This window comes from Vombatus ursinus, unplaced genomic scaffold (assembly GCF_900497805.2).
Source record: "Vombatus ursinus unplaced genomic scaffold, bare-nosed wombat genome assembly UNPS02009205.1, whole genome shotgun sequence".
Classification (NCBI taxonomy): domain Eukaryota; kingdom Metazoa; phylum Chordata; class Mammalia; order Diprotodontia; family Vombatidae; genus Vombatus; species Vombatus ursinus.
The window spans coordinates 64,231,482-64,245,336 of NW_020948983.1; the positions used below are offsets into that span (position 1 = coordinate 64,231,482).

General features: G+C 41.8%; 1 protein-coding gene across 1 annotated transcript in view; it reads left to right on the forward strand.

Moving 5' to 3' along the window:
* Positions 1 to 13,855, forward strand: part of MYO1E (myosin IE) — a 233,999-nt gene that overhangs the window by 195,196 nt on the left and 24,948 nt on the right. Inside the window, exons 23-24 of the mRNA XM_027851470.1 lie at positions 7,487 to 7,633; positions 11,752 to 11,909. Coding sequence (XP_027707271.1) covers positions 7,487 to 7,633; positions 11,752 to 11,909 — 305 coding nt within the window. The remainder of the gene's footprint in view (positions 1 to 7,486; positions 7,634 to 11,751; positions 11,910 to 13,855) is intronic.

The following is a 13,855-nucleotide window of genomic DNA, read 5'->3' on the forward strand; positions in this document are numbered from 1 at the left end:
GGTCATTGTAGAATACTTGGGTCAAATTAAAAGTGGATAGTTTCTTTTGTTAAAATGAACACCCCTCATGTTACGGTGAGGAGGGCACATGCTGGAGACCTGAATGATGAGTAAAGGAGAAGGAAAAAGTCAGTTGTATAACTGTGAAGATGTGTTCTGCTGCTGAAAACTGCAAGTCTTCCTGCCCCCTTTTCATATTTTCATCAAGGATATCTTGATAGATCAAGGATATATGATAGATCATTCTCTCTTTTTTTTAATTAATTAATTTATTTTTAGTTTTCAACATTCAATTCCACTAGCTTTTGAGTTTTAAATTTTCTCTCCCTCCCCAAGACAGTGTGCAATCTGATATAGCCTCTACATCTGTCATTCCTATTAAACATGTTTTCACATGTTGTAAAGAAGAATTAGAACCAATAGGAGGAACCACAAGAAAGAAGAAACAAAACAGAAGAAAAAGGAAAAAAAGAGCAAATAGTACTCTTTGATCTGCATTCAAACTCCATATTTATTTCTCTGGATGTGGATAACATTTTCAATCATGAGACTTTTGGAGATGTCTTAGATCTTTGCATTGCTGAGAAGAGCTAAGTCTATCAAAGTTAGTTATCGAACAGCGTGCTTGTTATAGTATACAACGTTCTCCGGGTTTTCACTTCACTCACAAATACATCTTTTTATTTGTTTTTTGGCGAGACAATTGGGGTTAAGTGACCAGCCCAGGGTCACACAGCTAGTAAGTGTCAAGTGTATGGTCTGAGACCAGATTTGAACTCAAGTCCTCCTGACTCCCGGGCCAGTGCTCTATCCACTGTGCCACTAAGCTGCCCCTTTATGATAGATCATTCTCAAAGTTTTCTAGAAATGAAGTTGGTAGAGCATCTATTAACTCTGGTTTTTAGATGACAGAACTGAGAAGCAGAGACACTAAGTCACTGGGGGCCTGGAGCAAAGCAATTTAAGACACTTTAATGAGACCCCAGGTGTTCTAGATACTAGCACCGGAACCCCCTAACAGGAAATATGGAAATAAGGGAGCAAACTTCAACCATGCTTAGAGTTACAACTATCCTCAGGTCTTTCACAATTCACTGGACTCGTTTGCCAAATCATGTCTCACATGTATCTGCACCTCCTCCCGCTCTTGTTTTGTCCCTGGCCCCCACGTGTCCTCAGACTGTGTACCAGCCCCCTTTCTGCTTCTTAGGCCAAAAAGGAAACAAAAGCATCTAAATCTTATAAAAATATGAAACTGGGTCATACTTTAAAAAATATTTTTACAGTTTAGAAAAATAAATGGTTTTCTTTGGGCTTTTGCTTAATAACTAATGTTCTTAAGAAAAAGAAGCTAAGATGTAAAACAATATTTTCAACTCCTATGAGTCACGAGCCCCAGACATGAAAGAGAACTGAATACACAGCAGATCCAGGGAATAGTAGAGGACATCTTTCAACACTGTGTAGACAGTCAAACATCTGTAAGAAATTGCAACTAAAGCATACGAATAAGACAGTGGTGAGTTCCAAGGATAAGTCTGATTTTTTTAGAAAAAACAAACTTTTAAGTTTTGCTTTGGGGCTCGTGAGTCTGAGCTGAGGAAAGGCAAAAGAGGGGAGACTTTGGTGTGAAGTGGGATAGCATTGCCAACCCACCCTCCTAGATCTTGGGACTGAGGTCTTCACCTAATTTGTTATATACAGAAGTTCCAGAAACACGTGGTAGTGGAAAGAGTTCTGGAAGGCAAGTCAGAGATCCTTGGTTCATCTTCCAGCACTGCCTTTTACTATGTTGGAGAAACTTACTTGACCTCTATGCCTCAGTTTCCTCATCTGTAATATTTAGAAGGTGAGCTGAAATGATGTCTAAGATCCCTTTCATAGGATCCTGTAATCTTGTTGCCTTTCTTCTCCATATAAACATACACAGATTAAACCACTCAAGGTTACTTGAATTTGGTTCATCCAGCAACAATGCAAAGGCACCTTCTTGCTTATGATGCCACCAAACAAGCTAGAAGTACTTATTTCCATAGACTATCCTGATAGGTGCCCCTTAGCAAGAAAGAAGCATCAACATGTCCACTTGCTGTCATCCCTAGGGAGCTGACTGAACCAAACCAAAGAACATATGTATTCTTGATGTTATTTTTATCTTGATGCCCGGATGGGCAGAAATTAATGGGATAAATTCACTGAATTTGTGTCCAGATGAGATGAGAAGCTTTTAACTGTACGTGCAGTAGGTATATATTACTTGCTCCTCAGAGAGTGACTTTCAGCAAGTCATATCCCTTCTCTGGATCTCAGTTTCCACATCTGTATAAGGAAGGGGTTAGATGGGATTTTGCTAATGTCATTTCAAGGTTTATCATTTCTATGATATAATATAAGCTTCTTCAAGGCAGGGACTGTTTGTGTATCCAGTGACCGGCACATTGGTAGGTACTCAATCCTATTCACCTCCTACTTTTCAACTAGGTTTTGTGTGTTGTCTTCCCCACGTTAGAGTATAAGCTCCTTGAGGGGAAGGATTGTCTTTCTTTTTTGTATTTATATTTCTAGCACTTAGTACAGTGTCTGTACATAGCAGATACTTAATAATATTTCTTGATTATTGAATTGAATGAATCTGTTTTTCTGATATTGTCTGCTGATATTGCTATAATATGATTCTGAGAGCAATTTCAGACTTTACATCTGCTCTTTCCATAGTTCTTTTTTGTGAAGTCTTCAGTCTTTTGAGCAAGAGGATAGCGGATAGCTCCATGGTCTTTAGCCAGAAGACTGGCTTTGGAATAAAAATCCCAATTCTAACACTTATTGACTATGTGACCTTGGACAAATCACTTGATTTCTCTAACCTTCAGTTTTCTCATCTATAAATAATAAGAGCTAACATTTATAATTAGCATTTTATTATTGTTGTTCAGTAATTTTTCAGTCGAGTCTGACTCTTCATGACCCCATTTGGGGTTTTCTTGGCAAAGATACTGAAATGGTTTGCTATTTCCTTCTCCAGTTCATTTTACAGATGAGAAAACTGAGGCAGAGTTAAGTGACTTGCCCAAGCTCACATAGCTAGTAAGTGTCTGAGGTCAGATTTGAACTCAGATGAGTCTTCCTGATTGCAGGCTCGGCACTCTTATCTACTGCACCACCTAGCTGCCCTAATTAGCCTTTTAACATTTGCCAAATCCCTCACACATCCTCAAAACAATCCAAGGAAGTAAGTAATAGAGGAATTATTATTTCATTTTGCAAATGAAGAAAATGAGGCTCAGCTCCTCAAGTACTTAATGACAGCTAATAGGAATACTTGTCCAGAGGTTTAGTGGATTTCCTACTCAGTTACATGTTGAACTAGGTGGCCTCCTAGTTCCCCCTTCCCCCAACTCTTACATCCTGGTCTTTTGCTTCACAGAAAAGGTGAGTTTTGACTCAGCATTTTAGAAGAAAGAGATTAAATTATTTGCCAATGATCACACAGCTAGTACATGTTGGATCCCGTTTGGACCCAGATCTTTCCTGGATCTAGTGCTATTTTCACTACAGCATACTTACGTCTTCATATTTTCACTATTTCACTTGGGTACTGTGAGAAAGCTGTTTTTGTCCATCTTTAAACATTGTAGAAAGGAGAGAGAAAGAGAGAATGTTGTTATAATATTATCTATTATCTGTACTATGGCATAGTGGATAAAGGGTTACGACCTGGGTTCAAATTCTGCCTCTGATCCATACTAGCTGTATAATTCTGGGCAAATCACTTAATCCTCATGTACTTCAAGACTTTTTCTTAATCCAAAGAGTGGGGCAGGTGGGGAAAGGTTGGAGGGGAGAGACAGACAGACACAGGAAAGGGCACAGACCTCAGACTGGGATTTGGGGGGACAGAGCAGGAAAATGAACACTTCATCCAAGACAACTTGGACACTCAAACAATCAATAACTGAAAACAATGATTTCCTTGGGGTGGAGGAGAGGTGCTTGATTGTAGTGTTGTAGCAGGTTGACAACAGACATTTCCCAAATCAGTTCAATGAAGGGATGGATAATCCATAGACCACAGCTGCCAACTTAACATTTCTTGGTGGCAGGGTGAGTTTGTCACAGGAGACCAATCGATAGGATACAGCACAGATATAATGCAATCCACAATAGTGATGGAGTTCTCATCCTGGGGATTTCCTATTTGTGTACCTACCCTATAGGATCATCATGATGGCCAAAACGAAAAATATATGTGTGTACGTATATGGGGGGAGGGGGTTGCCAATCTTTAAGCATTGTAGAGATATGAACTATTTCATATGTGTGTTTGTGGATACACATACATATCTCTGTATGTGTACTCATTTAATCTTCATAATTATTCTGCAAAGTAGGTTCACAAATAAGAAATTCTCAGGATGGGAACTCCAGTCACTAATGTGGATTTCAGTCTGTGACTTTGTAGATAAGTCTGAAGCAAATGAAGGTGAAGTGACTTGCCCAGAATTATATAGCTAGTAGGTATCAGAGGCAGAATTTGAACCCAGGTCTTCCTGACCCTTAACCTTTCTTAACCGTTTATTAACACTGTGCCATGCTTCCTGTAAGGTAGGTTGGCATTTTATCCCATTTTACAGATTTTCCAGAAAACTAAGACCAAGGGAGGCTATTATTTGCCTCTAATAGAGAGAAAGAACCAGAAATTGAATCCATGTATCCATGAGGATTTGGAAATAGTGCCAGTTTGGGGGAAGGGGGCAAAGTCCTGCATGGATCAGTCCTTCCCTCTAATGCCAAGAAGGCACTGAGTTAGACTCAGGAATAAAAGGGACCCCACAACTGGTAGAGAGAGGCATCATTCATAGTCAGCTCTGTGGCAAGCCATTCCCTGCTTCCAGATGAGACTGAGGCAACTGGGGGCAGCCAGCGGGAAAAGACACCTGATCCAGCTTCGCACAGTATGATTGACAGGCAGCCCCAGGGGCCTTGGCTTCTGCAGCTCTCCTCTCTGTCGTCCCCTGGCTTGCAAAAATGTGCCATGGAGGTTAGCTTTCAAACATAGTCAAGTTCCTTTTGAATAGAGAGAGCATCCCAGGTTTCAGAAGTCAGATCCAAAGCAAAGTTTGTGCTTCTGCAGTGAAGTCAGCTCAGCCTCCATGTCCTACCTTTCCTCAATGGATCCCAATAGACAGTCAATGGCAGCAACAACAAGGATTCCTAGGTCACTGCCTTAAACAAAAGATCACAGAGGACAGAGGGCTACCTTGATACAACAGAGCCTGCCGGTTGTTGCTGTGGCAACCAGCTCTTGGTTATTTCCTGCGCTGAGACTTCACATTTTCACCCTCAACAATTCATGAATACCACATTGCACTTAATTTATTTTTAATAACAGGAAAAAACAATTTTGTTCTCCCCTGACAAAATGGCCTTCCCAAAGGAGGCTCATGCACTGGTCCTGATCATTTGTTAGGTGACACTAGGAGATAATTGAAAACATGTACAACATGGGGCCTCCGAGAAGTCTATCTAATCTAATGCAATTTTAAGCTTCCCCAGCTAAAAAATAAATCAATTCCAGCGTTTTTGCACAGTTTCCCCAAGCCCTTGTCAAATCAAGCCACTTCTCTCAAGGTCCCATTGGATCATGTCTTCCTTCACCTTTGCTCTTCCATGATGATGTCTCTTCTAGCTCTCCTGAGGGTGGTATAGCGGCTATAACAGTAGACAGGGAGTCGCTGAAACCTGAATTTGAATCCTACCACAGATGCTGACTTGTGATGCTCTGTGACCCTAGACAAATCACTTAAGCTCTCTGAGCCTCAGATTCCCCATCTGTAAAATGGGAATAATAATGGCAGGGTCGTTGTGAGGATCAAATTAGACACTACATATAGCACTTTACAAAGCACTGTATAACTACTTATTAGCTATTATTATTTACCCATAGACACACCCCATCTGGACAATACTACTCTTTCATCTCACAAAATCTACATGCCTCACCCCTTGCTTAAATATAGCTTGAATTTAACTGGTGCCTACCCTGGAATGTAACAGCTTGTTGTAAGGGAAAAAGTGTTGGATTTGGAGTGAGAAGACCTGGATTTGAATCCTGGCTCTAGTATTTGTTAGCTGTGTGATTTTGGTGAAGTTATTTCATTTTTCTGGGCCTCAATTTACTCATCTGTAAAAATGAAGGGATGAGTTAGATATCCTCTAAAGTGGTGTCAAGCTCAAATAAAAACAGAAGTCACTAAACCATAATAAGGATCCTTAGGGGTCTCATTTTGATGTAGCAAACCATATGTTAACATGACCTGTTTCCTAATTGCATTTCAGTCTGGTTTGGGCTACAGGTTGTGGGATGCTGCCACATGCTTGACAACTCTACTGTGACGTCTCTTTCAAATTCTAAATGCTGTGATCTCTGAACAGTTGTCGTATGTCTTTTCCTGTCGTCGAATGTCATAACTGTGATCAAAAATTTTGTTTTATGGTGGCACTTTGTGATATTGGGGATAATTATTTCCTTTCACTAAGTAAGACTCCAGCCCCATTGTTACTTTCACAATTTAATGTCTGTGTGTGTGTGTGTTTTAATGAAGTACTATGTCATAGGTCCAGAACAATCAAAATTTTCCTTGTTGGTTATATAGTCATTCATCAAACAAAACATTTTAACAAGGCGTTTTTAGGAACACTATTTATCTTGAACTTCTGTTTCTGACTTTATTGATCCTAAGGACACAGGACATGAAATGAAGTTCAGATTGCATCATAGAATTTTTGTGCTGGAAAGGATTATGTGTTCCTTGCTTTACATTTGGGGAAACTAAGACCCATTAGAGTTGTGGTGATTTGCCCAAGTCACGTGGTTATTCAGGAGCAGCATCAGGCCTAGAATTCGGGTCACTGGTCCAGGGCTCCCTCCATGACGCAATACTGCCTACTTGTTTCAAAAGGCAAATTTTACAAGTATCATAAAGAGGGAGGGATTGTTTTGCATTATCATAAATCATGAAAACAGAATTTTGTTTTGTGCATGGGCAGCGTAAAAATTGCTAATTAAAGATGCCAAATCTCAGTGGAACCTGAGAGTGGATAAAGAATGGCTGAAGAATCATTTCGTATATCTTTACATGTGTGGAGTTGTTATCTCCCCTAATCAAATGTAAACTTCTCAAGATCAGGGACTGTTTGACTTTCATCATTGTATTCTCAGTGCCTAGCACATAGTAGTCTAGCTGCTTAATAAATGCTTGTCAGTTGATTAATTTGGAGTAAAAGACCCCACTGCTTACTACCTGTGTAACTTTGGTCAAGTCTCTGGGTCTCAGTTTCCTCATCTGTAAAATGAGAGGGTTGTACAATATGTACAATTCACTTCAGTAGTGAAGTCTCACCCACCTTGAGATCTGAGGTCCTATAATGGAGGTCATGGCCAGAAGTGCAGATTCCTCCCCTGACATTCTGTCTCCTTTCTTTGCAGCACACTACAAGATGACATATTTATTCTCCACGAACAAGAATATGACAGTTTGCTTGAATCAGTTTTTAAGACAGAATTCCTAAGCCTCTTAGCAAAACGTTATGAGGAGAAAACCCAGAAGCAACTACCTCTGAAATTCAGTAATACGTAAGTAGTGGGGCCTGGGAAGTAAAGCTTTCTGAGTCTTAGGGGCTGGTTCCATCTCCACACCATCCCTCGGTGGAGGCAGGGAAAGCAAGACAATTTCTCTGATTACCTCGATCTCAGCAGTCTTCATTCTTATGCCATTCCTTTCCATTGCTCCCTTTGGGAGCCGATCAAACGACAACTGAAACTTTTGGGGTAGCCAGCCTTCGGGGAGTTCATTTATAAGGCAGGAATGACCAAGCCAAGTAATTTATTTAACCTTTTTTGGAGAAAGAAGAGCAAAAGTGAAGTAGGAAATAATGGGATTTTTCATGGCAGCCCCCCCAGAATGTCTGTTTTTATTAATGGTATCATCATCTTTCTGGTATCCCAGGCTCAAAACCTGAGAGTTACCTTTCTTTCACTGCACCCATCCAACCAACCTCTACCTCTACAACATCTCTCAAATACAGCCTCTCCTCACTACTCCCATGCTTGCTCAGTGGACCATCAATTCATGTTAGGCTCTTGACTAGGTTTTCCTACCTCCAATTTATCACCTCTCCAGTCTCTTCTGTACTGCCACCATGATCATGTCACTCCTCTCCTCAGACATCTTCAATGGCTCCCCATCGCCTTTTCTCCTCTGGTATTCGTGGCCCTTCACAATCTGACTTCACTATCCCAGATCAACCTAATCTCATATTATATCTTGTCATGTACTACCTATGTGGCAGCTTTTTCTCAGTCTCTTTTGCTGAATCATCATCCATGTCCTGTCCCCTAACTGCGGTTGTACCCAGAGCTGGATACTAGGCCCCATTCTCTCCCTACCATTTTCCTCAATGATCTCATCAGTTCTCATGAGTTTAATTACCACCTCTATGCAGATGATTCCCAAGTCTTTATAACTAGACCTAATCCCTACTCGCTCATTACCAACTGCATTATAGACATTTCAAACTGGATGTTCCATAAGAATCTCAAACTCAACATGGTCAGAACTCTATTTCCCCCAAATCCTACTCCTCTTTTGAACTTTCTTATCTCTGTCTGGAAAACGACAAACCATCCTTCCCGTCAACCAGATTCACAACCGAGCAGTCATCCTTGCCCCTTTACTTTCTCTCACCTCCTATAGCCAATCATTTGTCAATTCTTATACATGTTACTCCCATACCATCTTTAGCTTCCAGCCTCTTCATGATATCCACATAGCTGTTAGGGCCTCTACCTCAGTTCACCACCTTTTTCAGGAATTATTACTGTTCCTTCTTAATTGGTCTCCCTGCCTCATCATGTCTTTGCCCTCCCCAATCCAATTTATAAGGCTACCATAGTGATATTCCTAAAGCCAACAGGTTAAACACTGTAATTTTTCTCTTCAGGAAGCTTCAGTGGCTCCCTACGGCTTCTGGAATAAACTACATACTTTTGGCAGTTGGCTTTCACGGCCCATCTTCCCGTGCTGATTGCATATCACTCTTTCCATATACTCTATGGTTTAATCAAATTAGTCTCTGTGCCAACGTGCCATTTCCTCAGTCTTTGCTTTTGCACAAGGTGTGCCCCATGTCCAGAATGACCTCCCTCCTCACCTCTGTTCTTAGAATCCCAAACTCCTGTGCCACCTACTTAGTATAGGAGGCCTTTCCAAATCCTCCCAGCTGTTAGTGCCAACCTCGTGCCCCATTTACTTTGTATTTGCTTCTCTGTGCATAGGCCATTTCCCCCGATAGAACATAATATCTCTTGAGAGCGAGGAACATTTTTTTTTCATCTTTGCATCCCCAGCACAGCGCCTGGCACGATAAGTATTTAATAAATCCTTGTTGATTGGTTGACTAGCCAGTCCCAAATCTCTGTGCCTCTCCCCATATCCCATGTCTGGGGAGGACTCATTCTCACACCTTCTGGTGAAGGAAAGCACTTTAAGGCCCAACTCAATGGCCACTCCCTCCATCCTCCCTCCGTGGAAGTTTCCATAACCCCTTTCTCCCCAGATGAGCATGACTTCTCATCACATTTTTCCTGGACTTCTTCTTTGCATTGATCTGATTCTCCCTTGCAGTCTCATTATTACTGTATATGACCTTGTCCCTACCAGAGTCTAAGCTTCTTGACAGCAGTTTCTTTATCATATCAATAACAATAGAAACAAGGGCAACCAACCCACTAGGCTTATACATGGCATGGTCAACCTAAAGCCCTGCTTCAGTCAACATCTTTGTATCCTCAGCCCCTACTGTGGTAACTTTATCCATAGGGTAGAGGGCTCAGATTTTGATTGCCCTGATACTCCCAGATAAAGAAACTCCTTTTACCAGTTGAGGTCAGCATCATCTCTGCCACTTACAGTCTTTTGTTTTGTTGTTTTTTTTTTTTTTTTTTTTTTTAGCAATCTGGGTTAAGTGACTTGCCCAGGGTCTCACAGCTAGTAAGTGTCTGAAGCCAGATTTGAACTCAGGTCCTCCTGACTCCAAGGCCAGTGCTCTATCCACTGTGCCACCTAGCTGCCCCAACTTACAGTCTTAAAGAGAACTGCCTAGAGTATGAGAATGACTTGCCCAGGGTCCCACAGTTGATGGTGTTCAAGGCAGGACCCGAACCCTGGTCTTCCTAACTTTGAGTCTGGCTCTTTATATACTATACCACTATGCCTCTGCCTTACTCATTATTATTGTTCAGTCATTCAGTAGTGTCCAATTCTATATGACCCCATGGACAGTGTCCATGGGGTCTTTTTGGCAAAGATACTGGAGTGGTTTGCTATTTCCTTCTCCAGTCTGTCCCCATTTTACAGATGAAGAACTGAGGCAAATAGGGGTTAAGTGACTTGCCCAAGGTCACAGCTATTAAGTGTCTGAGGTTGGATTGGAACTCCGATCTTCCTGACTTCTGGTGCTCTTATCCACTGCACCACCTAGCTACCCTACCTTACCCATAGTGGGTGCTTAATAAATGCTTGCTAAACTAAAGTGATGTGCATTCCTGGAGCATCCAAGGTCATAAGGATAGTTGTGCTTCAAGGGGACTAAAGCTGTTCCTCACCTTGCATAGAATATGGAAGTTTCTAATAAATTGGGCTCCAGCCCCATGGCGCAGAAGATAGAGTGCAAGGCCTGGATTCAAGAATACCTGTGCTCAAATCCTGCTGCAGACACTTAGTAGCTATGCCAACCTGGCAAGTCACATGCTCAGCCTCAGTTTCCTCATCTGTAAAATGAAGGGTTCAGACTATAAGTCCCTCCCAGCTCTAAGTACATTCTCCTTTTGCTTTCTTCTGCACTTGAATATGTTTGTGGTATCCCCTGCCAGCTCTTCATAGTCATGGGGCTGACATTCACTGGGCACAAGGAAGATATCTGACCCAAGCCTGGGTAGGACCTGAGTTCTGAACCAATGTGTAGGCTCCATTTCTAATGATAGGCACAAGAGGGAAGTGGTACAGGGCCCAAGGAAGGGCCCATGCACATCACACAATGTGTCTGCAGCATAGAAGGCCTCACATTAGTTAGCTAATACCACCAAGCCTGTACCAGAGCCAGCTGAATTATTTTCACTTAAGTATCTCACAACGGAATCATGTTGGCACCTCTTTCTTTGCCCTATTTGTTTTTCACTCTGGCAGAAACCAGAATCAAAAGGGCCAGGGCTAGGATACGTCTGCCTTTGGCACTGAGCAGACACTATAGTTAGTGCTGGCCAGGCCTTCAGGAACCCCAGGCCACGCCTCTGCAGTCCTTGCCAACTTTACTACCTCGGCTCGGCTTCTTAGTGAGGACAGACAGGGCTTCGTAGTAACAAGACTCCATCACAGAGCCCTGGCTATTTCTTGTTCTTGTTCATCTTTTTAGTGTTACCTGTCATTTCACTGATGTGTGAAACTTCTAGTAAGAAAACATTCTTTTCCCAATGAAGACTGACCAGTGTTCCATAATATATAGAGTCAGAGAGTTGACTGGGACATTTAGAGGGTAAGTGACTTGCCCAAGGTCCCACTTCCAGCATGTATCTGACACTGGACTTGAAGGCAGCTCTTCCCGATGCTGAAGTTAGCTCTCTTCTCTCCCTCTACGATGCTACACTGCCTGTCTTCTCAATCACTTATCTCCCCTTTGTAAATGTACTTTTCACAGGCTTGAACTGAAGTTGAAAAAGGAGAACTGGGGCCCATGGAGTGCAGGGGGCTCCCGCCAAGTGCAGTTCCACCAAGGCTACGGGGACCTCGCCATTCTCAAGCCCAGTAACAAAGTGCTGCAGGTCAGCATTGGACCAGGGCTACCCAAGAATTCCCGTAAGTGCGGCTTCCCTTCCCCTCTTGCCCAGCAGGGAGACAGAGAGATGGTTTCTGGGATGGTTTTCTTCTCTTTCCCTGCTCAATCCTATAGCACCATTCTTCTGCCTTTGATGTCTATAGGGTAACCATAGAGCCAAGAGGGGCCCAATGAAATCAGCTTCCTACTCAGGATTTTCATGCTGCACATATCTGGGTGGATTTTATGCTGACCCAAGAAAAAGATTTATAAGCTCTACATATACTTTCTTAGACTAATTTGATAAGTATATTGTACACGGCATAATAATAATGCCACACTTGTATAAAGCGCTTTAAGATTTAAGAAGCATTATGCATATACTATAGAATTTGATGTCAACCATCTGGAATAGTGCAGATGTTAGTATAATTGTCCCCATTTTATGGACTGGAAAACCGGATCAGGAAGACCTAGGTTCAAATCCTACCTCAGACACTTGCCAGCTGTGTAACCCTGGCCAAGTCACTTTTTTGAGTGTTTTAGAGTCAATGGTCCTTTGAGCTATCATCTGTGATCCCATAACCAGGCTCTAAGGTGTCAAGCAGAGTGGCTCAAGGTTACACTTGGTCAAAAAAATGGGGGTTCAAAACCCACATCTGACATCACTTAACCACTCTGTGCCTCAGTTTCCTTATCAATAAAACAGGATTGTAATAATACCTGACATTCCAATCTTACAATGTTGTCATGAGGATCAAGAGATCATACCTAAAGGGCCTTGCAAACTTTAAAGAACTATGTAAATATCATTATTATTATTATTATTATCATCATCATTATTGCCAAAGGTGATACTTCAACATTCTTTCCTCTGAATAAGAGTTGCCTCTATACAGTACACACTATTAATTAACCAGAAAAACGGGCCATCATTTGGTTGACCCCTGACTTCCTGCCCATTGTCTTTTTACCTAATCTTTCTATTAGCTTCAGCCATCATACTGTGAATCAAATCCAAGCTCGTTGCAAGGACCCCCATGCCAATTCAGCTTTCTAAATGATATGAATTCCTCAGGTCCTCTGGACCAGACCTTTCACTTTGGGAGATTGTCACATTCCTGCCTCTGACCCTTATGTCACATTACTTCCTGAAAACATTGTCCTTTCAAGAACCCCTCAGATTATTTGCCCTGCCATCAGTTACAGACACCCACAAGCCTGCCTCTCTCAGGAGAAGCCCTCCTGGACTCAAGAAGTTATAGGTTTCCTGGATGTCATCATACATGAGGATGCAGATCTCAAAATGACTTGATCTTGGGGCAGCTAGTTGGCGCAGTGGATAAAGTACCGGCCCTGGAGTCAGGAGGACCCGAGTTCAAATCTGGCCTCAGACACATAACTCTTACTAGCTGTGTGACTCTAGGCAAGTCACTTAACCCCATTTGCCCCCCCCCCCCCCCAAAAAAAACCAACAATAACAAAAACAACTTGATCTCTACCATTAAAATAAACCTCACTTTAACATGCGTTTTTATTTTTACAAGTAATGTTCACCATTCATGGAGCCCTGAGGAATAATAGTAATAGTAATAGTAATAACTAATGATATTTATATATTACTTTAAAGTTTGCAGAAGTATTTTACATACACCATCTAATTTGAGGTATGTTTTATCATCTCCATGTTACTATATGGGAAAACTGAGGCTCAGAGAATTTATTATTTGTCTAGTATCGAGTCAGAATTTGACCCCATGAGTTGTGCTGTTACTATAACATTCCACCTCAAATTGCAATGATCCCATTTTAAGTGGGATTAAAACCGGACAGTCACGATGGTTTAAATCCCAAAGTCCTCCTCTCACCAATCTACCCCACTCTCTGCTGTAATTATATGGCCATTTTATTTCCTGAAGCTCTTCCAAACACATCCTCTGCTCTGGCCAGGCTACTCTCCTCTCTCCTACACCCTCAGATACAGTGC